Source organism: Malurus melanocephalus, unplaced genomic scaffold (genome assembly GCF_030028575.1).
Source record: "Malurus melanocephalus ecotype Western Australia unplaced genomic scaffold, MMel_1.1 scaffold_421, whole genome shotgun sequence".
Taxonomy (NCBI): Eukaryota; Metazoa; Chordata; class Aves; order Passeriformes; family Maluridae; genus Malurus; species Malurus melanocephalus.
This window is the reverse complement of record NW_026623653.1, coordinates 275,983-302,994: the sequence shown is the minus strand read 5'-3', so window position 1 is coordinate 302,994 and position 27,012 is coordinate 275,983. Positions and strand designations below refer to the sequence as shown.

General features: G+C 39.7%; 1 protein-coding gene across 1 annotated transcript in view; it reads left to right on the top strand.

Annotated features, from left to right (window-relative positions):
* Positions 1-27,012, top strand: part of TBXAS1 (thromboxane A synthase 1) — a 225,267-nt gene that overhangs the window by 99,918 nt on the left and 98,337 nt on the right. Inside the window, exon 5 of the mRNA XM_057379764.1 lies at positions 2,343-2,439. Within this exon, the coding sequence (XP_057235747.1) occupies positions 2,343-2,439 (97 nt within the window). The remainder of the gene's footprint in view (positions 1-2,342; positions 2,440-27,012) is intronic.

Below are 27,012 nucleotides of genomic sequence, written 5' to 3'. Positions count from 1 at the left end.
CCACTCCTTCTCTGCCCTAATTTATAACTGGATAAATAAAGGAAAAGCAGGTGCCTATAGCTAGAAAGTTAGAGAAGAGTAAATAAAAAAGAAAGAACTTAGCTGTGGAGACAGCACTGGGAGTTCGGGTGACTGGTCTGAGTTGGAGGATGATGAATAGATTTGTTTGCATAAGCTTGGCTTGTGAGTCACTTTCTCATAAAAGCAGCTTGAGCAGGAGATGCTCCTGTCCCAAATTTTTAATCCTGAGTGCTTTCAAGCACAAAGTGTGCTGTGACATAAAGGCTCCTACTGTGAGTTCTGTCCTSTTATCCCAGTGGACAGGAGCTGGAGCTTTGCAATTTCCCAGGTTTGAAATAAACTCGAAGTGCGTCTCTTACACACACATTCTTTGCATGGTGTATCATGGGGTGCCCCTTGCTGGTCAGAGTTAAAGCTGTCTGGGTAGACATAATCAGCATCTGATTCAGGTTTATAATCTGGTGTCAGGAAATTCATCCCTGTGAAAAGCTATTTGTTGCAGGACCATCAGTCACTAAGCATTAAATGTGACATGGAACTTTCTAAGCTTGGGGAGGAAGAGAAAAATGAGGTGTGAGCATGAGAGGTCAGTATTTGTGGCTGATCATTCTGGGTAGGTTCAGAGCAGCTCTCTTTGCATTGAGAGCTTGTGTTGCCTCTCTGATGCCAGAAAAATTGTACAAAGTAYATGCAAATGGTGCCCATAGGGCACTATCCTCTTTTGCTGTGATCAAAACTGTCTTTAAACTGAGGCCTGAGCTCTTTTGTATGCACCTATGAGGATTCTGAATAAAGGTTTGTCAATTAACAGACAGCTACTTTTGCTGTGGATGAGCAAACTGGGAGGGATGAAAAAAGTACCTCCCACAGTCCACACCRCCCATATCCAAGGTTCAAATAGAGCCTGTGGGTTGCATTTGGGAGATAAAAGTTCCCTCTGAAAACCCACCAGAAAAGAAATGATGATCTTTTCCTTCCTGAAGAGTATTGTGTTCTTGTTCTTCTCTGCCACTTGTTTGTTATGAGTTTASGTGGTAGGGGGGGTCAAGTTGGACTGTGAAACCTCACTTTGGAATCAAGATATTTGTCTGATTTGTTTGCCCTTGAAGAAATCAGGCTGCTGCAGCCTTCATTGCCATGGGAACCTCTAGTTACTATATTTAYTTCAGCCCAGGGTTTGCTGGTCTATTCAGTTGCTGCAGTGTAGACAGGTGATAWGCAATCTATCGATACTCAGCTATATCATACCAAAGCGATTAGGCACAGATATTACCATGGTATTGCAGCATCTGTGCTGTTGCTGCTGTGAGCTGTGTTCTGCTGCCCCTCCTGTGCCTGCCTCCAGCCTCTTCTTCTTCTCTCCTGGTGGAGGAAAGACAGTTCTGCCTCAATGATCTTTCTGAGCCAGCAATCAACAAAGGTAGGGACTGTGAGCAACCTCTGCTTGCTGGTGCTGCTTCTTCCTCCCCCAGCAGAGCAGCCAAGCAAGTGCCAGTGGGCTTTGGAAGGAATGGTGCTGGAGAAGGGAGCTCTGCACCCCTGGAATTTGTAGGGTTGGGATAGGTTCCAGTACTGCTGCAGCATCCACAATGGTGTGAAGACCCAGAAGGGCAGACCCTGGCTCCAAAAAGTCATATTAAAATGGGAGCAATGACATAGAGGCTTTACAGGCAGAGACATCCCTATCACCCATTCTTCTTCTGAAGTTTTACTAATTCTCTTAGACTTGCTAAAACTTCTTTTCCTTTTTTTTTCTTTTTTTTAACTCTCCCTATTAGTGTAATGTAAGCTTTGTCCATGGCAATGCAGAGCCTGAGATGCACTCAGTTCCAGTGCTATTAGAAGTGGTGGAAGTGTGCTTTTATTGCAGTGACGCTGGGGGGACTTCTGCAAAGACTCATAGACATTGCCATGAAAAGACATTTCATGTGGCTGATGACAGGAAATTCAATTTTGTAMGCCTTTCATGATTATTTGAGTTGGTTTCTAATGTTTTGCTCCTCTATAGTTTGGTTTAGTGATACTACATCACTTTGTACAGAATTCAGARCGACCATAGTGTGTAAACCTTTACGTTAAAATGTTGGCCAAGTATTGATTAATCAGTAAAAGATTTTAAGCTGTTTCCTTTAAATTCCAGAGCCATGCATCTTAATTTAACAGTTGAGAGGGCTGGGAAAAGATACTGTTTTACCTAAGGGACTACATTTTCTGTGTTATTTGTTCACTGCAAGTATATTCAAGCAAAAAGAGATATTTTAGGGAAGGAGATGGTTCTCTGTGGTCACCATCTGCTAAATTGATTCTTTATTTCTTTCTAGGTATTATATWGGTCGCCAGATGTTTGTGGTGGTCTCCTCACCAGAGATGATCAAGCAAATCTTAGTGACAGATTTCAGTAACTTCACCAACAGAACTGTGAGTACATATAAAAGTTGACTTTGTGGATGCAGGTGGTAGCACTGCTAATTTGAGCTCGGACCAAAAGTGGCTACAAGGAAGCTGGAAATGGAGAGAGGAAAAGTTGTAACATGGTTCAGTAAGATTTAAGGTCGATATATACACTCAAAGACTCTTGTTACCAGAAYACTCTGAGTGTGAAAGGGAATTTCCTTAGAAGAGACACTCTCCTTGTTACTGAAGCACTCGATGGRTGTTGAAGAGAGGGGGTTTCAATACTCAGTTTTGCCACTGACTTCTTGTGAAATCCTGAGAAAATCACTTACTAGCTCTCTTCCTCAGTTCTCAGTCTGTAACATGGAGATGACATTATTTGCTTACTTCCACACATGGTCAGTTTTGGACTTTTAGACTTCACAGGGCAGGAGCAGTCTGCTTGGGACAAGGACTTGCTATTGTATATTACTTAGTCATCACTCTGAAAAGAATAAATAGCAAAGAAGGAAGTTTGAGTTAGCAAGAACTTAAATGTGTACTGTTGGTTACACTCATCTTAGAAACATCTTACACTCATTTTCAAGAGCTGGTTAGAACAAATAAAGAAGGTGAATGGCCAGAGGGATAGTAAAAAGTTCCAGCAGTTCCTCTGCATTTTACAAGGAAATACTGTCACTATGTGCTGCCTCARTCCCATCCATTCTCTGCCTCCCTCTGGGCCCTTTGTATGCTCAAGCCTGCTCAAATGAAGTCACATGTATTCAGGAGGGTTGTATGTGCCCTCAGGGAACATTTCTTCTCTGATCAGCTGTCTGTCTGCTCTGTCCCTCTGATCCTCTCTGCAACCAGACAGTCTGTTTGCAGACTGCTTGTCTCYTTTGCTTCTTTTGGTACATGAGTTTCATCTTGTGACTGCCTATATCTTACTTAATAACTCCTGGTACCRGTTGCCTCCCATTCTCCCATAACTCACACCTGAAAGGGAGAATCTATTTTTAGACTTTGTCACACATAACAACATCAGCCTAAGGTCTTTTCTCCATTTTCTCCATTCTTGAAGAAATTTTCCATCGCTTCCCTTCTTCCACCTCCAGCAGGAACCCTATTTCTTCCCATCTATAACTTTCCCATGCTTTTCTACTTCATATTTGGTAGTAGTAGACTGTACCCACTACTCCAGTAGTAGCTGCTGCTGATCAAATAATACTTCCCTTAAATTAGAGAGCCTTCTTTTGAGGGGACACTCAGAGATTTGTTCTGCTCTTAGTTTTAACCAGCCTGGTCATTTGGATATATCTTTCTCTGTGTTGTCATCCTTCTCAGTTGGTGAAACTTTTCTTCCTCTCCAGGCTTTTTTTTGTTCAGAGGTTTATCTCTCTTTYTTGTGGTTGTGTATCCATCTGTCATGGCCTGTAACATCTGTGTTCCTCTCTAAAATTCAAGTAGGTTGTGTCATTATAGCCAGTCTCTCCCTCTGTGTCCTTTTTTCCCCTTCATTAGGGATCTGTTAGGTAGAGCTGTCTCTGTAGGTTCATAGCTTGCCCTTATCATTTGACTGTCCCCTGAATCATTTGTGGCTTTTCTGCACAACATCCTGCTCTGTTGATGAGGAGCTGAGATACGGATGGAATGACATCCTTACCACTAACCAAAAAGCCTGTGACAGCTGAGAAAATTTAACTCCTAGCCCTCCCTTTAACAAAAGTAATAGTTTTCCCCTGTGCACGGTTGCTATTTCTGTCTTAATGCCCATGAGTCTAAATCAAGTGAACYTCCTTCATCTTATATGCTCTCATCTGCTTTGTCTGTGGTCTTCTCATATACGTACAATCTTTGATCATTTCTCACTTTCCACTTTGTTCTCCCCTCTTCCAGCCATTGTTTTTTGCTTATTGAAAAGAAGCAGCTTTCTGTTTCTGGATGCTTCCACATCTAACTTGGAGATCTCTTCTCCTCTGGAGTTTTTGTACTGGAAGCTGTCTCCTCTTTAATTTGTAGTCAACTCTCTTGGTGAAGTGTTTGGTTATCCTGTACACTAATAATTCTACATTAATATAAATAATGCAGGATTGTGTGTAAGGAAGGGCAGTGGAATTTATTCAGATGTGATTTGGGTTGTGTGCAAATAATGATTGAAAGGTGAGAGTGGGAAAAGCACTTTTACAAGTAATAGAAGTCTTTCTTAYCACATTGACTGAATAAATGTCACTTAAGACTTTTAATAGGGTTACTTCTGTTTGTGTATTTTAAAATTAGCAAACCAAGTTCCTCTACTTCAAGTGAAGGTTTCTATTTGCTAGTGGAGAATTCTAAATGCTAAATAAATGCTTTATTTTACCAATTCCTTCCCCAATGGTTTACTGATGAGTGGTTGTAGAGCTGACTTTGGAGTCAGTGCTGTTGACAAAGCTAGGCCAATATATTTCAGTTCAGACATAGCACATGCTTATCATTTCAATCCAAACCCTTTTTTCAGTTTAGGAGTGTCAGCCTTTTAGGCTGAGAGGATGGGAAAGCAGGTGAGACCATTGAGTTTGAACAGGTCTTAGGAAAACACACTTGTGCTTTTCATTCCCCACCTCCACACATGCATTTCCAAAATCAAGATTTGTGCTTCATCCACCAGAGTCAAACGTGAGTTACCTAACCTAGAGTGTCTCAAAGAGATTGTTCTCTCTGTAGCAGTGTAGCAACTGTATGTTAACAAACTGTCACTGAGTTTTAGGATGCAGGACTAATTCAAAATGCTAAATGTRGAAAAGGTTTGTATTCTATGTTTATTTTGATGCTTTTTCAATTAGCTGCAAAGCATATAGGTATTTGATGAAGAGACAATGGGAAATGGAATTTGTGATGGGCTGCCAACAGTGGGTGTTGATAGAAGCCAATAAGATGATAATTCAGTGAATTCTGACAGCTTTTATTAAAGCTGTCTGTGATGTGACATCATACCTTTGAGTGCTCATAATCCCAATGACCTTAATCTGGATGTACACGTGTGGGCTACCTTCTGGGAAGTCATCAGAAAGCCTTTATGGAATGAGAGTGGTTTCAATCTGCTGAGAGGATTCTTCTGGAAGCATCTTGTGTCCTGTCTCTACATCCAGGGAGACCTAGACCATTTGTGCACTTCTCACACGTTGAACCTGTCTGCTCACTCATTATGTGGACAAAGTAGATCTTGCATGTGACCACAAGCTAAACTGCTCTTCATTTTATGTTTCCCTTTCATACCATATATTTCACCTCTTTACTTTGGATATTTTGCTGTAAAAACTCTTTTTTATTCCCCTGTCATTTTCTCTTGTTTCTGAGTTGCTGACTAATAATTCTCACAAAGCAAGTATATGATGACTGCTGATCAAAACTGCATTAAGGTTCACTTCCATTTAGAGCAAGCAGCCCAGTCTAGCACACAGGCTGGTGTGGCCTTGTAGGCACAGGGTATATGTAYTGTTAACTGTATAATCATAGGAAGGCAATAATGGCACTCTGCTTTCCCATTTAATTTGGTCTCAATTAACGAGAGCATTGTAGCCATTTAAAAATAAAAATGTCTGCTATAGTATACTACCATACTTGAGGCATACAAAGCCTTTTCACCATGTTTTTAATTATAGCTGAGGAAGAAAATACGAAAATTAGTTTATAGAACTTCTGCCAAAAAAATGTGGAATTAATTTTAATTTAGGTTAACCATGGAAACCTCAGCCAGCATTTAGGCAGAGCTGTGCTGGAGTAAATGATACCTTTTTCTCACAACTGTGTTAAGTTGTCTCTTGAATAGAAGTTTCCTTTCAAGAGCACTAAGACCATTTTTAACTTCATTACTGTGTTGCAAGTGAGATAGGATTATGRTGTTTGTAGCATTCTTCCAGGTGGGATAATGATACATAATCTGTTTTCAGATTGGTTTTAATTTCTGCATTGAAAATTTGTTTTTCAATTAGTACTTGAGAATCATTAAAGTGTACTTTTAAAAATGTAGGAGCAGAATGTTAAGATGGAACAATGTGAAAAGAAACATTACCTGGTACATAATTAAAATAATTCAGAAGTTATCTGTAAAAATATTTCCTGAAAACATGGATTCAGTGAGCTGCAAAGCAAAGGTAAATACTGGCTAGTCGAGGTTTGCTGGGCTAATGGAGTCAGTGCTCTGCCAGGATTCATGTGGCTATCACAAGTGGAAACGAGTGGTTAATTCAGACCAAATCCTTACATGTACCTGTCACTGGAGGAGAGTGACATTTTTAAATTCAAAAATCTACACTAGTTCCAGTTGCTGGAAGAAAAAAAAAATCACTGTTTGCTCATCAGAGGCTTTTATTCTTTTCACATGTAGAATTTGTCTGTGACACTAAGCTGTTTCATCATCATCCTCTTTATTTTGGTAAATCTATAAGACTTYGGGCTTACCTGGGCATTAAACAAATAAAATGCAACCACCAGCTAGGAAGGAACCTATTTTCAGCACTGTGTTCAGTTGTGATCCAGGATGCCTGACATATCCCTGAACTGGCTGTTCTTTCTGGTCTATTTTCTTTCTGGGAGAAAGAAAATTGTATATTACTGCATCAAAAGATCTATCCAAATTTGATACAAGATGCCCTCCAGAGGTCCCTTCTAAACTCAACCATCCTGTAATTCTGTGACTTTCGGGTCAGGCCCTCAGTCAGCAGAAATCAACATATTAACTTTAGATGACTCTGCACMGACTGATAATGATAATGGGTCTCCAGAGCAGGACTGGGATGTAACAACTGGCTTCAAACAGCTCCTGTGGTGCCTCAGGAACTGCCTTTGTGTGTCTGTGTCCTTCACCTTTTGCAAATGAAGGATTACTTGTGCATGATCTTTCTTGCTGCCTTGGTTTTTAGAGAGCAGTCATCAGCCCCACTGACTTTTGGTGAACAGTGGTAATTCAGTTSTGTATCCAAACCTGGAGTCTGATCCAGCTTGTGGGCTGGGCTGTTTCTTGAGTCTCTCTCTCACAAATGCAGTTTTTATTTTGAAAAATTAGCTCACTAACATGCTCATTTGGAGACATGTYATGTAAAAACAGTTGAGGAATGAAAGGTTGTATACTGTTGCCAAAAGACACAGATGCATGCTGYCTTGACCCTGTACCCCTTGATTGTTTGGTTTAGAAATGTTTTCTTTCCTTCAAGTTAAACTTCCTAGGATTATTTCCGGTTGTGTCAATGCTGTCATCGCCATCCTTTCTTGGGAATTTCTTTGTTTACTCAGAAACTGTTGTTGTAAAGTGCAATGAGCTCAGTTTGTAAACAGATGATGAATGAACTTTGCTGGAAGCTTCCCTTTGCTTGGGCACGTGGTTTGGAGCAGCAGTGACACAGTATGACAGCAGGCAAGTCAATACTTAGAAAATGACTCAAACAAATGAGAAAACACAGTAAATATGTATATAACAAGGTCTTCATTTTTCTTCCCTTTAAARTGACTGTTCAGTGGGATGGCTTAGTACAGAAGTGATGATGTGGTGCATGCRAATAGTTTGATTGTGATATTTAGTTTTGAATACATGCTCGGTTTTGTGGCTGCAGAGAGAAGGAATGTGCTTTAAAGTTTTTACACTGCTTCATTCTGTTTAGATATGGATTTGTTTGTTTTTTGTTTTTTTCTCATTTTTCCACTCCTTCATGTTGTTTCATCTTGGTTTTTGTTTGATTCACACAGGACATGGAAGGTGACTGGCATAACCCCTCTGGAGCCACCATGTCCCATGATTAGTTGCCATGTCTGCATGTGGGCATGAATGCATRCCTGTATATATTTATGGATGCAAATACATGCCCATATATTGATTTCGGGTCTCCTTGTGATTTGAGGACAGGCTGAATCTCTATTCCAGTCTCTAGAGCACTGTGGACATCAATTGTGTCCTGTCTTATTATGGAAACTTCACGAAATATGTAGTTTGTACATGCCATGGTGGCATTTCAGTTCATGGTGCAGTAAACCCGCCGTGCCTGATGGCAGCTGTGCCTCAAGCATTCAGCTGTTTGTGATACAGAGATGTTCTTCCCTCCCTCCCTGACTTTGTAGGACAAATCCAAGCATCAATCCTGCCACATGTACAATAAACCTTGGTCTCACCGAGCTGAGAATATTCGGTGCTTCCAAAAAATTATTCTGTGCCTTACGAGGATAAGTGAAAAGGTGTCCAAGCAGTGAATTKATTAAGATTTACTTTTTTTGCCTACCAGTTTTATACAGCTTCTAGATCATAGTTGAAATCTTGTCTAGTTCATTATAGAAAGGGAATCGTGTTAGCAGGGAATGCATTTGGCTGTATAGCACTTATCTGTTTAATATGAATTTGTTTGACTGCATAGTTGTGGGTGCTGTTGTGCAGCCACGTGAGCCCAGATGCATGAGTGATTTTCCAGTGCTGGGAAGCTGAGCAAGGGCTTATCCTTGTTTTGACCTGATGATTGAAGAGCACAGAAGGTAAACAGCCCTAATATCTGCTTTATTTCTCGAGTGTGTCTCCAAGGCTGTCTTCTAGACATACCAGAATACCTTTCTAGATTGGTCAATATATATATATATATAATTCTTTTGCTGCCTTCTATGCCTCATAAAATAGCTTTYAATTCAGGATTTCTCTTTCCTTTCCCCTTCTTGCTTTGAGAGCKTGCAGGTTAATTTTTCTGAGCAATTAAATTCAGTTTTGTTTAAATGTTTCAAAGTAGCAGTGCATATGCTTGCACTAGACATTTGAAAATTAAAATAATAAATATTGAGAGGGTCATTTCTTTCACACTATGCAAGTCTTTTTGTGCATGCACAACAAATTGCCCCTTATTCCCCATATGCTGAAGCTAATAGCACAAAACTAATGTTGTCAAATGATCACTGCTATTGACTGTAAAATTAATCAGACTTTGGCTTCAGTTACCCTTAAAGAAAGGACTGATGTATTAGTTGACCAGGTTCTGTGAGCCACCTGACCCTCCGAATCCCAGTGAGAAGAAGTCTGGTTTTGTGATTAGGGCTCTAGGTCAGGAGTTAGGAGCTCTGAGCTCAGTTTTTGGCCTTGTTACAGAATTCCTGTGTTCACAAGGGCAAAGCATTTAGGAAGTGCTTTGTCACCTTAATAAATGTAAAAGAGTATGTTGGGATTTTCCTGCTGAACAGTATCATTAGTGAATGTGAGTGCTGATGGCAATGGGCTGAGATTCAGTTTATCTGTTAATTCAAATAATTGTGGTGGAGGGGTTTCTTTGTTCTTAAAAGAAGCTTCAGAAATGCAGATTAAAAAGTTTTAATGAAAAGCTCTCTTTTTTCCCCCTTTTAAGTAAGTTTCTATTTTGAAGTATAAAAAAAGCTGAAGTAGAAAAGTTAATATAATCAGATTTGAGTGTATTTGAGGWTCATCATCTCAAATTTGTCATTTCTATTTGTGGTTCTAATTCAGAACAGGAAACCGAGTGAAACCTGTGTCCCCCAAAGTGGGAAAGCATATTTGTATTTACCTTTGGATCACCTGGCACCTGATTCTGCTGACCACTTGTCCTGGTTCTGTCCAGGACTGGGTTAAGTTTACTGAGTAGCTGGGCAGGGGCATGGCCAGGACCCTGAGGTTATTCTATACCACATCATTGCCAGGGGTGGGGGGAAAGAGACTCTCTTCTCAGGAGAAGGGATTGCTTCCAGTCAAGGAAAGGTGGTGGAAGGAACTGACCAGCGTTTATTTTTGAGGGTGTTTCTATCTGAATCCTTTCTTTCCTTGTACCYTCTCACTGGTGTTGTTGCTGTTACTGTTTATTTTATCTCACTGCTGTTTCCAGTAAATTGCTCTCATCTCAACCCGTTATCTTTACYTTTTGTGCCTCCAGTTCCCYTCTCYATCCTGCTGCAGGGAGAGGAAGAGGGGAAAGCAGGGGAGGAAGAGAATGGCAGGTTTGGGGAGTCTCAGTGTGGCTACAGAATTGGGGAGTACCTAAAGTACTAAACCATGACTCCACAATTCATAAAAAGATGTCAGTGTTGGCTTACTTCTATGTGCATTCTTACTTCTCATTTAATTCAGTGGGCCATGACTGTATTTACATTAGTGTGTTTGTTCTGTCCAGAATTGGGACATTCCCTTAAATGAGAGAATTTGTTTTTTCTTTACTTCTCATGGACAGTCTCTTCTCATACATTTAAGTATTCGATAAAGACTTATGAAGGTTTGGGAAGATATAAATAACAGTAGACTGGAATGCCACAGAACAGCTTACAAACAATGTTTAAATACTGAGTGTAGTTAAGTCCAATTAATTTGAGGATGACCCCATCAACTAACTTGGAGAGACCCTCCAACTGACAGTGTATTTCCTTTGAGTGGTGACTTAGGTAGTTTGCTGTTTGAGGAAGGTTTCCTGGGTTGTTGTGGCTGGAGGAAGCTCTCAGCACATTCCCCAGCAGTGGTGGCCAGGCTGTTGCTGGGTTTGGAAAAATCCCACTTCCAGTGAGGCTGCTATTTTAACTGACTAAGACATTGTTGTCCAGGTAGGTCATGTGAATTTATTTGCTCAAGACTTAAGAATTTCTAATTGAGTAAATGAATGCTAATATTTGTCACATTTCCAGGTCAGATTGCAAATAAAACTGGCTGATTCCTCCTGTATGAAGACCTAGCAATGATGGTGGAAACAGATCAGTTACACACAGATGAAATASAAAATAAAAGCTTTCCACTTTTTCTCTTTTCCAGGCATGGCTTRTCTGTTTTCAAATGCTATGGGCCATAAACCTTGGCAATATAAMAGCAATGCAATTGACTGTAAGGAGGCTAGAAGACTGAAAACAAGTTCCTTGTTTCCTTGCTCCCCATGAAGAAATGATGAGTCAGCAGGTTGAGGCCACAGCGGATGTTGAGATGCACAGTCCTCTTTTTTTTTTTTTTTCACAGGAGTTATTATGAAATGAGTTATTTTGCAGCRTAGGTCTAAGTATTTGAATCTATGCCTGAGTCTTTCTCTGGTTTATTAATGGGCTGCAGTGCTGCCATCACCATGGTATCCTGCTACCTCTTCCCCTGCGAAGACTGCAAAACCACATGATGAAATTTACATTTTTAATTCTCCACTCTCCACGCCTGTACATATAAAAATGGTTTGCAAAACCATGGGAGAGCACAAGTGCAAGGACAACCTAGTATCAAGAAAGATTGATACTGGTGRCTGCTGTGTTGTTCTGTTAATTTTTAACGCTCTGCCTTTGTGCTGTTACCCTTCAGCCATCCCTGGTTCAATACCTGCTCCTAGGTAGACACCAGAGCACCAGATGGATTACACACTTTACAGCACTAATGATAGTGGCTGATAATGTGTGCAAATCTCCCTTTCACTGCTTGTTCAAGGCAGTCAAGRAATACTGAATACAGCTGTACATAATTACGCTGCTTTTGAAACAGAATCAGCCTGTGAAATTTCTGTTCCTGGAAAACGGTCAAAATTAGTCAATAAAAAACCCAACAAAACAAACAAACAACAAAACCCCAAACTCTTTGCATGTGCTTAGTTAATGGTRTATTGTGACATTCTGTTTCTTAAATGCAAGGCTTCCCTGCCAAACTATTGAGACTTAAAGAGGGGAGGGGAGGGGGGAAAATACTGCATGATGAAACTATGAAAAGGTGGTTTTGCTGCAGGTGTAGGAAGATGCTGATTTGACAATCTGCTGTGCATATGCACTTGTTTATATCATGAGGAGTTTCTGTAGGACTAAGTCTGTGTGTGTCTTTATGTGTTGCAGGTATGTGAAGGGTYRCTCYCTCATTTYRCCCACTCCSTGTTTCTTTCACACGTGTCTTTGARTTACTGCAACATCAACTTTTGAAATTATCTTTTCTGACTTGTTTATTCTCACCTCTATTTTCTTCTTTATTCTATCATTCTGCACAATTTCCTTTTCTAAACAACTGAAGGGCGCAAGATCAGAGTTTTATTAGGTATTGCCTTCCCTTCCCCCAGTTTTTTCTCCTCTTGAAACTTGCCAATCACTTTTAAAGCCTATGTTGGGCTTTTCTGCAGCACAGGAGATATCATTAAGGCTTTAAACCCACTAATGAGGGAAATGTGCGCTGCTTGAAGGCTCCTGCAATATTAACTACATCCAATTATGTTAGGTAAACGTATGAGTATAGTCAAAACAGGATGAAAGCATATCTTTCTATTCAGGCCAAAAGCAGTCTTCCGAGCCAATCTTTCATCAAACCTACATTGGCTATTTATTTACTGGGTTTGCAGCACTTTTTTTTTTTAAATACTGAATAATAACATTGAAAAGGAACAGCACTTAYAGGCAGGAAAAGACTGTCTATTCCTAGGGCTCTGTCCCTTATTTAAGGAGCATGTTTTCCTGCTGGATAAAATATGTGCAATCTTAAGTCTGATGAATATTTTTCCTTGCTTAAATATGTTATTGCTTCCTTATCTAATCCTGCCCTTAGCTGACTGTGTTATGAGTAGGTGGAGTGGAAATGCAGTTTGTACTGGTCTTTGCTGATCCTGACCTTTGTTTTCTGTTGATTTGTTGTTTGTTTTTTTTTTTTTTTAAAGGGAAATTTACCTTATCCTACTTCTTTGGCCATATGCTGTGAGAATACTTCTTTTTTGGAAATTTATTCAGTCTAATAGTACAGGTTTTTAGCAGTCCTTAATTTCTGACTTCTGAAACTGTTGTTTGACAGTAGCAGATTGGTTGTTTTGTTTACGATTTTCTTCATTTTCCCTATTCTTGACATGGAGTAGAGTGTCATGTCCTTTGATTCCTGCCTTTCCCAGTCTGCTTTTGTTTAGAAGAATAATTAGTTTGTCACATGTTCCCAAATTGACGTAGGCTGAGATCACAGCACCCGAGTTGGCCTTTTTTTCATGCTTAAGCAGAGTTCAGACCCAGTACTTTGCTTTGTTTTCATGTCTTTAACCACAACTGCAAGTAACTCAGCTGCTCACGTACAAAAGGTGCTTTTGAAGCATCTGATGATGCAGGAACCCCTTTAAGTCTGTGCAAGTGACATTTCCCAGCACAGGGAAGGGATTTACATGTGCATGTCCAGGAGTCTGGTAGTTCAGCACTGGAGTGGATGTGACATGGYAATATTTGAATGGTTGTCATGTATCATTGCCTAAGACCTGTTTAGCCCGGCTGAGTGTCCTTTTCCAAAGATGGCCAGCAGCAGAATTCAAAAGACTAACAGCAGGACAGACAGTGAGAGTAATCTTCCTTCTGGCTTATCTGCCCAGCCTCCAGCAACAGTGCTGTGGTGACTCCCAGGGCCAGAGATTGCATCTGGGCATCATTTCTCCAGTCACTGCATTGGATACAAATCTGTTCCTGCCCCACCTCATCCCATCCCATTTTGAATCCTTTGTTAACTCTTATGCCAGCTGGTGAGGTTTTTTTGGTTGTTGTGTGGTGGTTTTAGTGAGGTTTATTTGGTGAGTTTTTATTTTTTTTTTCATGGATAACCTTTTTATTTTGAATGTGATAGTTCTGCCTGGGGACTCCTGCATGTGCACAAGTTCATTCCTCTTCACTGAGAGTTAATGTGATACATGTGGACACTATTACATTCATCCTTGCAAGACTTTGCTCTTTATTTAAAGGATTTTACAGGTAGCACTGTCATCTTCAAAATAGTGGGAATAATTCTCTCTGTAGACATTAATTCAGATAGCTTAATAAATTTGCCTGCCTTTATGTTTATATTTGAACTTAAAAGTATGTAAGGTCCTCTTTTTTTTTTTTTTTTTTTTTTTTTTTTTTTTTTTTTTTTTTTTTTTTTTTTTTTTTTTTTAATATAATGATAATATTCTTATTGAGCACAATGCTAACAACCTTTTGTTAAATGTCTTAGCTGGACTTAGCATTTCCACTGTAATGATAATATTCTTATTGAGCACAATGCTAACAACCTTTTGTTAAATGTCTTAGCTGGACTTAGCATTTCCACTGCAAAGCCTACAAAATGGATCGTGTGAGCATTTCTCATCTTGTTCAGCTCAGAAGCAAATCCATCTTAGTTTATGTGTCAATGTTGACTTTTTCAAAACTGCACAGGCTGACTTGGCATTGAAGCAGATGATGCTCACAAGGGCTCTCCATCAGCTCCATTTCATTGGTGGTTCTCTCCAATGGATGGGGAGTGGAGAACAACTGATGGGGTTGTAGAATCTTTTATAATGCAGGTCGTCTGACCAGAGCCTGGAAAGTTCTCGATTAATTCTTCTAGATCTGTGCTAAGTGAAAAGTTTTGCCCCTTTGTTTTTTGTTTTTTGCTTGTGACCTGCACTATATAACATATTTATTTTGCAAGAATGGAAAACGGTGTTCAGAGACCGTGCACTCCTCACTGCTGTGTGTTATGGTGTAAATCAGGAGGATCACAAGCAAAGAATGAGTTGGCAGGTATTGTTTTACTCTCCAGTGAGAATTCTTTTTTAAATAGTGACCACATATCTTGGCACCATTTGCTGTGAAAAACTGATAGTAAATAGTTGGCTGATCTGAGCCTTGGGAAGGGAACACCTCTGAGTTATGGAGGTGCTGTGAAACACCTTGGGTCCTGACCGTGACCCAAGGAAAGTTGCAGGACACTTGCCAGTGCTGCTGATATATTTTCAGCATTTAATTCACCACACTTAGAAGGGAGAGGGGTGTAAAATTCAAGTTTTGACACTGCATGGGCACTCACAGCTCTGCAGTGTAATGAGTGCTTCCTCCTTACTTTGACACACCTGGCCACTGCACATTTTCATGTTCATTTGTCTGTTTCTGAAGGTTGGATCATGGCTTGAGGCTAAATATGTCCATTTAGCCTCACAGAGACACACATTCAGCAAAGTATATAAAGAGATCAGGAAACAGCTGTCCTGCAGCAAAAATAAGGGATTGTYGATTATTGTTAATTATTTACTCCTGCCAGTTTCCTCTCACTGGTGTTAAGCAACAGAAACAAAAATAATTACGTCCTTTACTGAAATAATGTTYCATTCCTCTTTTCTTTTCATGCTTGCTCTTGCAGTAGAGGGTTTGGGGAAATAAGTAATAAAACCAAGAACTATCTTGCATTCTCTTCCTCTCCTAGATTAATTGTAAGTTGAAGGTACACAAAATATGTTTTTCCCTTTTCAAGGCAATTGCAAACAACAGTTTTCCCATTTCCTTTTCCATTTTCAGTATGTGCATTTAGATGAAGCTAAAACTGCACTCTTGCACTTTTTATGCAGCTTCCCTAAAATAATTCTGAATAATTTAACAATGGCTCAGAAACATTCCAGTTTAACCAGTCACTGACCTTCAGTGAAGCTTTAATGTCATCAGGACTATATTGGTATTTCTTCAAAGAAGCTGTGGAGGCAGTGGTGAGATCTATAATTAAAGTTGCCCAATGTCTCCCATTACGTTATTTTCCTTTTAGTAGATTATCATAATTTAACTGCTTCAATTAGTGTTTTCCATTTAGATTTTTTCAGTCAAAATGGTCTTGCTATTTTGGAGATGATGCCTAGGGAAAAGTTAGGGTTATTTATTGATTGTGAGGAAAATAAACCCAGAGTCTATTGCTTTGGCTTTGGCTTTGTTCCCTCTAGTGTTAAGGGCTGGATATAAAATCCACTTTGAAAATCTGACCAAACTGCTTAAGTTTATAAGYCCCTGAAGAATCTCAGTAAACACAGACTCAACAAAAAATTATTAAAGGAGACTGACTTATTGTTATCGCTCTCTGCTGACAGAACTCTACAGATGACTAAGAATTTCTACAAGTCATCATGTGAGCTTTATGTCTGAAAGATGAGAATCCTGAGTTTGTGACTGATTCATTTTATGTGAAGGGTTTTTGGGTTTTTTATGTGCAGTTTTTAAACCTTTCATGATATTATTTTCTCTAGAAATCTTAAATTTAGGAAATCAAATAGAGATCCTGGAGGGGGAAAGGGGTATATGTTAACATAACTAAAGAATTGGACCCATTTGRACCCATTTCTGAATATGCTTTAGGATATGAAGACTGCACTAAACCTAAAATTCTCAAACCTCTTAATGCTTTATTTTGCTCTCTAGTATCCTCCTAATAGGATTGTAATTGACTGCAGTAGGAATTGATGGCCTACTATATTGTCAGCAGGAAGAATGAAAAAAAAAAAAAAAGCATTACCTTAGTGATTTCTGAGATTTGATTAGGAAATGTGTGGAAGACAGATTTTTCACATTGTATCTGACTTTGGAGAGTGGAAAGCCGAAATAAAAATGAAAAGTTAGTTTATATAATTTGTTTCAGTTAYGGCTTTTCATGTAAAGAAAAAGTAGTTTCAGTTTACAAGGTAAGGTTATTTTGTTCCAAAAACATCTATAAAAAGGTAGAATCTTGGAACTTTTCTCCTTTTTTCCCCTCCAGAGAGCCTAGAGTAAGAAATTGATTTTGCAATATTTTCAGTTTCTTGCAAACATCATGCTTTATTTAAGTTTCTCTAACCAGCTTTGGTTTTATTTTTGTTTAATGTTTCATTTGAGTTTTTAAAAGGAATGTCCCCTTCCTGGTTGGTGTTTCACTGTGTCAGAATAGACTCTCTTTAAACGCTGTGGCACAGCCTTGGTTTTGCCTTCCTTATGGTCAAATGGGGTAGCTCTCATTTTTTCACTTTTTCAGCATTTTYCTTTGTGCCTATGGTAACTTTTATGCTGTATTGGCTGTCACACTCACTTTTGGCTGTGAGAACTTAACTTTGTCCTAGGGTTAAGATTTATTCCAAGTAAAAAAAATCAGCAGGGTTTTAGACATGTCGCAGAGGGTTCTTTTTTCAGTTTTGAGATCCCTTTTATTTTTCAGGCTGTTGGATGCTGGGGAGGTGGGTTCAGCATGAACTTCAGGTGTGAGAAGCAGCTGTGCAGATGCAAAATGAGTTCTTGTGATGTGGGAGTRTGTGCTGTGATGGTTGGGAATCACAACTCCCACCCACCAATAAAGTGGGCTTGGAAGTGCAGTTACTAATATCTTGAAAGTAAAAATAACATGCTGGGTTTGTACAATGGAGTGTGATGTGTGTGATGAGTGAAAAAGAATCTCCATGAATAAGAATCTGAATCCCAAATCTCTGTCCTCGTGTGTGTTTGCTGAGCCTCCAGCCTGTCTGTGTCTGAAATGCCAGTGCTGGTTTTTGGGGACCATGAGTGGGGAAAATTTGAACTCTGATCCATCCCTCTGGTTTCGTGTCACTGTGATAGTGCASTAAAACTGGAGCAAAAATAGTGAAACATGTCCCCCAAATGCTGCMTCACCTGAAGGAGGCCTGTTTGGCAAGAAAGGGATCTCTGAGCTCTGTGGTGTGGGCTCCAGTTTGTGGAGTTGTTTCAAAATTTTATCTTGTCCAACTCTTAAGAAAACAAGATGCAGTGATGTGCTTTGTGTTCCATAATCCACACTGCTTCCTAGTACAAGTCTGCTATGCTTGAGAATGCAAAAGTGGCTGATACTGTTAATTTATTTGAATGAGGTRCTTGCTGATACTCAGAGGAGTGTTTTAACTTCTCAAAGAAATCAAATAAGAGTGATGTGAGCAACAGTCTGCTTATAGGTTGTTCGTGCAGTAAGGTTGTTTTACAGAAATTGTGAGCTCTGGGGAACTCATGGTAAGTCCTGTGATGTTATCTGTGCTCGATAGGACTTTAWTACTGTTGAAATTATCTTATGACAAACATTTAATTCTAGATAYGCTCAAATTAATTTGTGAGAGGCAAATGAACAAACACTATTTCATATAAGCATGTTTTGACATGCTTTCATAAATTAGGATTTTTTTAATTTGATTGAAACCAGGCAATAACACAAATATGAAATCTTGGAAGATAAAATGCTGAAAGTGTGCTATGAAAATCCTGAGAAAGTTTTATAGCCTTGCTCTTCTTGAGGGACAAATAAATGAGGAATGAAAGCAGCTACTGCTATCAGGAAAATACATTAATGTCTTGATAAATAGATGCAGAAATCTTAATATATGAAATTTGGATTTTTTTTCCCTAATGTGTAAATATCCACTTAATGTAATTAGAAAGAATTGTGAAGTAGCAGGCAGGGAATTCAAATTATTCAGCTGAGCAGTTACTGCAAATGTGATTTGTTGACAGCTTGTCATTCTGCCATTASAGCTGACCTGGAGTTTTCTTCCTGAATGACTTTTCAAAGGAAAAGTAACACAAAAAGTTAAGTATTTAGCCAGGGAGTGTTCTGACTCTGACAAGCAATGTATGCTTAGAGAAAGAGCAGAGCAGTATTTCCTATAGAATATCACCCTAACATCTGACTGTCCATGGCTGACTTCCTAAGTTGAAAGCTGCATTCATGTTTTTAATTTTTAATAGCCCTTTTCTTCCAGTAGTTTGATTTAAATATCATCTTAAACCCATTTTTATTTTTTTAACCCGTTAGGAGGCTTCACAAGCAAACCTTTTTCTGCTTTGTTTGACACTGTTTTGAGATTTTCTTCTTGGAGTGGGGGAAAAAGGGTAAAATACCTTTTCCTTGGGTTGTTTTACACATATTACAGATCATTAGTTTGTAGTATTAATCCCAAATGTTCCATTTCAAATTAGGTAAATAATAGTTTGAAGTATATTTTGTCCACCAGGATGTTGTTACACGGGAAATGGGATATTAAGCAAGAAGTTTTAGGTGCTACGTGGGAACCTGGAAGACTGATAGAAACCCTTTGAAATGTCTTTCACCTTTTGGTCATAGTTTGCAACTTTRCCACTTGTTTATTTTCAGTGGTTCTGAGTGCTTTGAGATTTTAAGCTAGACTGGTCTGCATATAATTTTATTTCTGTATTGCAACCTCTGAGTTGAAGAGGCCAAACTAAAATTGTTAATACAAAATACATGAAGAAGTGACATTTCATATTTATACTTCTCTCTGAATAACAATTTTGCGTGCAAGTGATATTTTTAAACTCAGCCATTGCTAAGCCTCCCCTTCACCTGGCTAGCTTACCTCTGCTAGTGAACAGAAGGTCCTAAGCATTTAACCCCTGTTTGAGGAGCTTAATTGGACAATGCWGATTTAAAACCCTTGCTCAGCCATAGCTAATGTTCTGGAGTGCCTCAAAACCCTCAGAGCTGCTGATTTCAGCAGCTGAAATCACCACATGGAAGCTTAGCAGCTTTGAAACTTGTCCAGCCTAGGAGATCTATGAATATGAGGAGGTGGCCCTCACGGTAGGTACCTTTGAAGCTGGCTGGAAGCTTAGGTACTGCAGAAAATGTATCAGCCATGAACACAGTTCTTTGAATCATGACGTGGTGCAGCCAGGCTGCTTCAGTGCAGTCCCCTGTGGCAAGGAGAGCTGCCCRGAGTGCCAGAGAAAGGCTTTCACATGTTTACCTGCTGGAAATCATTCCAAGGCGCTCCTCTCATCTCTCCCTGAAGTGCCCTACCTGGAAACTCTCAGGTGATTCTTGGAGATGATGCACTTGCAGCCTTATCTGTTGAATTGATGCTACATTTCATGCGGTTCATGGCCTTCATGATGGAGAAGTTAGTGAATCTCTGCAGCCTAATCAGTCTCAGACTATCCCTCCCTCCCTCCCTGTAACCTGTAATCCTGCTGTAATAATTCTTTCCTTCATTATTCTAATTTCTTATTTCCTTGCTTTTCTTCCTATCCTTATCCACAGGAAGGAGTTACCACATTTTTCCCCCATTGTGAGTTTCATTCTGTCAGAGATGATTTTAGTTTCTACCAGGACTGCTTTCAGTTTGCAGTTTTAAGAAAGGGGCACAATTCTGATCACAGCTGTAGTGTCCTCTCTTCTGGAATGCATTTCGTTATTATGTCCGTGAGAAGAAAGGTGGTGAAGGGTTGGACTCTTCCTACGTTGCTGTCATGGCAGCTTGGACAGCTCTGGGCTCATTTTGGTGAATTCTTTTTCTGAGGTATCTTACTGCATATCCAAGGCATTTGGGTCAGCAACTAAGAGAACAGGCAGTGGGAGGCTGGGTAGAATTTACAATCTCTCTTGGTGTTCTCCAGAAGTTCAAGGTTGATGCAGGCATGTCCCTGGATGAGAAGGGTATGGAATACAATGGTTCTGTGTAAATAAAAGATCTAGCTAAAGTTCTTACGGCATTGCCTGTCATTCCTATGGATGCCAATGACTGAAAACGTGGCAATATACGTGTACCAAAGTTACTGGGGATTGCTTTTCTCCAAATACTCCCTACAATTTGGAAAATGAACTTTCTGGTGCTCAAAATTTCCTTGAAGAGAAGTGTGGATAAACAGAGAGGCTTTAACAGTCTTATAACTTTACCTGATATTAAAAAGTCCAGTTATGTCAGCTGGAAAGTGGATTTAAACGTTTTTTTTTAAACTGCTTCTTAGCACAGCAGAAACTGTCTATAGAGTACACGTTCTCTAGCACAACCTGAATTTGTTTATAATACCAACATTCCTAATTAATTAAGGGCAAGTACTTTTTTCTTTGGTTTGATTGTTTTGACCCCAAATATGCAAACTGACCACCATATGCAAACTGATGAAGGCATGGACTTAATTTTGGCATTGCTTACACCAACAACTGGAACGTGTGACTTGCATTAGTTTGGGTCAGACTGCAGGAGGCCATATGTGTTTATTTTAGCATTTATGAGTGGTTATATTTACCTCATTGCAATGACTCGCTTTGGTTTCTATTGACAAAACCATGACTTAAGAGAATGTTTGCAGAGACAGGAACAGATGTTTCCAGRCTGCTTGCCACAGAGCAGGGAAAAAAGCCGGTGTTTGCTTGTAAGCTGGTGTTGGCTGTGCCATTTTTCCAGTCAGTAATTAGGAACGGTAGTTATTAGTCAGTCGTTGAAGATCCTGACTTGACAACAAAAGAAYCTGCTTGGAGATGCCTTTTTGTATAGTCTGATCTATAGAGGAGAATGAAAGACAATTGCTGTAGTCACTGAAACCAATTCTTCCTTGTCACACCCTTTTGAAGTATCTTAATGACCAAGGAGAACCTAAAAGCTTAATGAAATACACAATCCATGGATATTTTCTCCTCTTCTCCACAGGCATGTTGGTTTCAAATTAAGCTAAAAACTTTTACTCAAGGCTTTTATGAAATTGCAAAGCAACATGAGCTTTTTAGAGTTAGTTTGGTGATTTTTTTTGCCCCCCTCTGGAGCCTTAGCTTCACTTCCTGAGTCATACATACTAAAATCAAGCTTGTTTTAAATGAACAGACAAGAGGGGACAAAAGTGTAAGACTGTTAGCAGGATTGGTGATCTGGGAGGGTTTTGAGTAACGTCTTTGTAAAGCAGCGTCTGTTCCCATAATTTTAGGGGGCAAGGAAGGACTGATTTCAGCTTCCCAAGAGCTGTAGTGCATGACATCTGAGGATTTGGAAATGGAGTTTTGGAGAGGCAAATGARGAGTGAGCCCACTTTGGGAGAGGGAACTCCTGCAGGTAGTGATTGCCTGGGGTGTTCTATGGRTGTTCAGAGGCACAGCAGAGGGGTGAGAGTGGCCCTGTGGTCTCCCACTCTGGGACACAGCCATTTTGCCCTCTGTGAAGGTGTTGATCTTGGGATAAGGAATCAGTCTTGTTCCCTTATGAGATGATGGTTTGTGAAGAGAAAAATTTTAGGTGCTTTGAAGAGATGTGGCTACAACATCTGTGTATGCAAGGGCCTTCCAGATGGAAACAGCAATGAGCTACGGGGTATGTGACACAAATGAACTCTATTTTGGGTTTTAAAAGCATGCTGCACTGTGCTCTCCTGGCTCAGTCAAAAGCCACCACACAACAGATTATAGAATGTCATGAGTACAGGGGGAGCTCAGCATGAATTAAAGCACCAAGGAAGTTGGAAGGAATATACTCTATATCAGTTTACCAATAGGGAAATTTAAAACTACTATATGGAAGCATCTTCTGCCTTCCCACTTTCATGATCCACTTACTGCAAGCTTGGTAACATGTATTTCTGGAGATATCTCAGGGATTTTTTTTTTTTCTGTTGCTTTTTTTAGTAGCAAGTGTTATGTTGATCTGTTAAGTGTCATGCCACTGCCACTGACTGGATGAAATACCATATGGGCAGTTCATGGGTTTGCTGGTTCCACCTGCTGGCTGAACTGGTGGTGGTGAAGTGTCAGTCAAGGGGAGTTGAATGAGTGATCTTAAGAAAAGATTTTATCAATAATTTCTGTCTGAGTTATGGGGATAGTGTTTTGTCTTCAGGCTACAAACTTTGTCTCATTTTTTATTAATTTTTATTTCACTAAGTTCAGTTTAAAAATGARATTTCTTAAACAAGATGGCAATGCCTAATCACAAGTACATTTTTAGCAAGAGAAGGACAACAACCTTCTTTGAAAACGAGAAGATAACAGTTAACCCAATGACGTGCAAGCACTGCTGCCTGCTCATCGCTTCTGGAACTTGCCTTGGGGAAAAAGCCATCCCCCACTAGAGCTAACACAGATAACTGCATGGCATTCTTGAAGGCTGGGAGAAGGATGACACCTCAGATTGGAAATACACCCCAAAAATTTCCCTTAAGAGGGAAAAGGGTGGGGGTGTGAGAAAGCCAGAGTTAGACTTAGCTCTGGATACTGAAATCCTCATGGTCACCGAGAAAGRCTGAAGGAGGGAAGAGCAAACATCTCTCATTAGTGTGGGTTGTAGGGTTGAGATCAGGGCTAAAGTTCAGGGGAGCGTGGGCATGGGRTTCCAGTTAAAGCTGGATCCTGCARTGCCTGTGGGACTGGRAGAAAGCTTACKTGAAGGCAAATGATGTTTGCTGGGGATGACTAATGCCAGAATTCATGTTGGAGTTACTGTTTGGAGTTGGGATTTTGGGTGCTCCAGTTCCTTGTTTRAGTCTGAGCAGACTGAGTGCTGAGGTTTGACTGGTGTAGAAGTAAATTGTCTTTGATTGGTTTTGTTAGGGGTGGRCTATGATTAAATCTAAGTTTAGGGTAACAAAGTTTTATAGAGTTTCRTTTCTCACTGTGCTGTCAAAGCACATGGGGAAGATTAGCAGCTGGTTCTGTGGAGGTGAGTGATTTTTAAAGGCCCCTAAAGGTACCCTTTAAGTTCTTTGAAGATTCTTCTATTCATAATACTTAGAGTGCATGGCTGCATTAACTGCCTTCTGCTGGCCACAAACCTTTACCCCTCATTTTTCTACCAAAGGAATAAGAAGATGTTTCTGCTCTAGGAAGTCATTGCTGACTGCCAGAGGTTCTGCCTAGCTGGCAAATGACAAACTTGGGAAAAGAACAAATACTGTATCAGTCACAGAAAGCCACAGTTTTATTTCAGGACAAAACAGGGACAGGATATTAGTGCATGAATAGTCCTACAGATGTCCATACTGACATGCTTCTTAGCATGGTTTTGTTGTGTATTGATTAATTGTTCCTCAGACATGGCCTGGCCACAGTTCAGGAGAAGAACATGTACCAAAACCAGAAGCAGTTTGGATATGACTGTTCTTTTTGGGAAAGGGATTTAACTTTGGGAACAGGAGGTGTTCWGTTCCACTTGGCCTTGGAGCTAGAGAAGATTCACTTGCCTGAATTATTCAGTAATACAGAGGAAGCCAAATTGATTCAGGGAGGAGCAAGCCAATAACAGGGTCTGAAGGGTCAGCCTAAGGAGCAGAGTAAAGGGGAGGGAATTCTTGCATCAATTGCAGAGATGCCGCTTATCTGCAAATATTTTGTTTTCCCTTTTAAAAGCACTGATGTTTCAAAGGATGTTTGYAAGCAAATCCCTCCAATTTTCCTCGTGGTTGCTGATGGTGTGTCTATTGTGGGAACTCAGCAGCACTTGCAGGTACAGTGGAAGAGATTACCCTGCTGCCAGGAGCTTTCATGCAGCATTGCTGTACCAGAAATGGTTGATTACTCAGGAGAAAGCGCAGAGTGGTTGTTCAGTATTTAGAGAATGCTAGATGGAACATGATCCTGATTGTATTTGACTTAAAAGCAACCTTGTTCGCTGCCTCAACATAAAAATCCCACCCCTGAAAATATTATAGCTGCCTTCTGTGGTAATTTTTTTGGTGATATTTATAAGCATCAGATTTTTAGACACATCTGGTACTTTGTCCATTTGGAAAGAGGTGATGTTTCATCTTTCACTGAGACACTTTAGGCTCCTTCTCATACCAAATCCATTTTCATTCCTGCTATATGAACCTGTAACACAGGTTATGCAATTAGGGGGAAAGTGTTTGTAGAAACAATAAGGAAAACCTGATAAATGAAATCYGCTATACACTGTTGGTCGTGCTGAKGCTATTCCAACAAACACAAACATATTTTTGCTTGCCCAGTTTTAAAGATACAGAGAAAAATAATTTATAGCCAAATTTGTTTTTCCTTCCTTGCAGCATTTATATGAATATAATAYTGTACACACCAAAAATATGTTAAGGGAGCATTACTACAATAAAGTAGAGTGCTAAAAAGGCAATGCTATAGTTARTGTTGYAGTTCTAATATTATAGTTAACAGGCTTTTTGTTCACTAACTGGGTCYCTCTCTGTGAATGTGCTTATACARTCTTGATRCAATTARGAGSACTTTTTAGGGCAAATGTTTGGTTTTAGGAAGGGAATTTACTTTCAAGAAAATGCAGTGAGATTTATATCACATCTGTTATTATCTAAGTGGAGCTTTGTCTTGCAAGGGAGATTTGTCTCATAGAGTGCACAGTTTGGGCAGCCTTCAATTTAGGACTGGATGCAAAATACTTTTACAAGTATTGCCCTGTARTTTTTTTTCYGTTTTTCTGGGGTTTTTTTGTTGGTTTATATATTTTTTGTATGCTATTTAAACCTTGCTTGGAAGACAAAATTGGTCATTTCCTTGTGGGAACTGTTATTCTGCTCTTTCCCTGTAGTTTCTGAGTGCCTCAGAAATGTTAATGTATCGTTAGCATTTCTGAGGAGGTGATGTGATATCTCCTCTTTATAAAGCAGAAGTGAAGRCTGGTGGTTGAAACACAGGTCTGAGAGTGTTTGGGAATTTGGGGGCTGCATTCAATGACCTGATTTTTTGCACTAATGCATTTTGCAGGATCAAGGCATATTCCCTGTTGTTGATTYCAGTGAGTGCTCAGCAGCACAGCAGTTTGGGTCTCAGGGTTCTAAACTGAAGACTGAAGATGCAAGGAATATTTGTTTGTTGACCAGCTGAGTCAAGATTTAGTGTAAATGGCTGCYCTAGCAGCACATAAGAGCTGTGAAGCAGAGGATAGCATGCAGTACTTTCTGACAGGATGATGCTTATTTCCAATTGTCTAAAGTCTCTTTCTTCTGATTCTGCTGTACMCTTTGAATATCTGTAAGAAATGATGGAGTGCTCCACTGAGTGATGGTCTTTCTAGATGCACTTCTGATCCTCGGGAAAGATACCTGCTGACAAGTTAGAAAACAGATCACTTCTTTAAAGAGGCTACTCAGAGCAAACAGTCCAAGATGTTTCAACTTTGACAGCCTTTCCTTGTTATTGTGCAAAATAGAATAGTCTATACCTACATTTTAAAAGTGCCCTTATTTTGGTTTACAGTACTCATCTGATGACAGTACCTAAGTCAGTCTCTTCTTTCAGCTTAATATGTACTTTTCGACTTGCAGACTGTTCATCTTTTCTCAAAACTGGTCTGTAGTGTCAGCCCACTGAYATTAGTTTACTAAACTGGATGGTGTTGCTAAGAATGTAAAACTATCCCATTAGCCTGTTTGCAATATAAAATAGGTTTCTGYATTTTACAAGCTTATGCAGTGTAGTAAGAATTTGGCAAGTGTAAAGGAAAAAGGTGTTAAGGAGAGCTGGCAGCTCCTTAAAGAAACGATATTAAGTGCAAACTCTTCCAATAAGGGGAAAGTTAAGGAAGTGCAGTGGAAGGCCGGTGTAGCTAAATTGCCAGATCCTCATGGCTCCTGAAAATAAGTTGKTTTTTTGCAGAGTGGAAAGTAGGTCAGATTTCCAAGAAAAGGGATAAAAAAATAGCATGTAGTGACAATAAAATAAGTATTGAGACACAAAATTATATTAAAGTAACCACGTGTAACAGATTGTAAGAATTCATTTTTCATGTACATTAGTAACGAAAGGAAGACTGAAAGGAAGGGTTAAAGGACAAAAAGGATCAACAAATGCCATTGGGATGGCCAGGGAGGGCATCTTTGGTTTGCTTGGCTCTTTCCCCATAAAGTGGATGATGTTGCTGCTGGTAACACGTGGCTCTGTACTGCCTCTGCAGTATCCAAAGATCTCACATGCACAGGTGAGTGTTTCTGTGCCCCCTGGTAACTAGAGGAGTGTGCACCTTCTGCCCACACCCACCAATCTTAGGGTGGCTTTTCTGGAGTAYGTTGCTGTAAAATGCCTGAAATGTATTTTGGAGCAGTCTGCTGTTGGAAGGGAAAGGAAAGGAGGAGCCCAGTAGTACCTTCTTTGCAAGTATTATTCTGTACTTTTGTTCATGGTTTAGAGGATGGCACTGAGTCCTCCAACATTTCATGTAGAAAGCTGGTAAAGTGGAAAGACACTGTGAAAGAAAG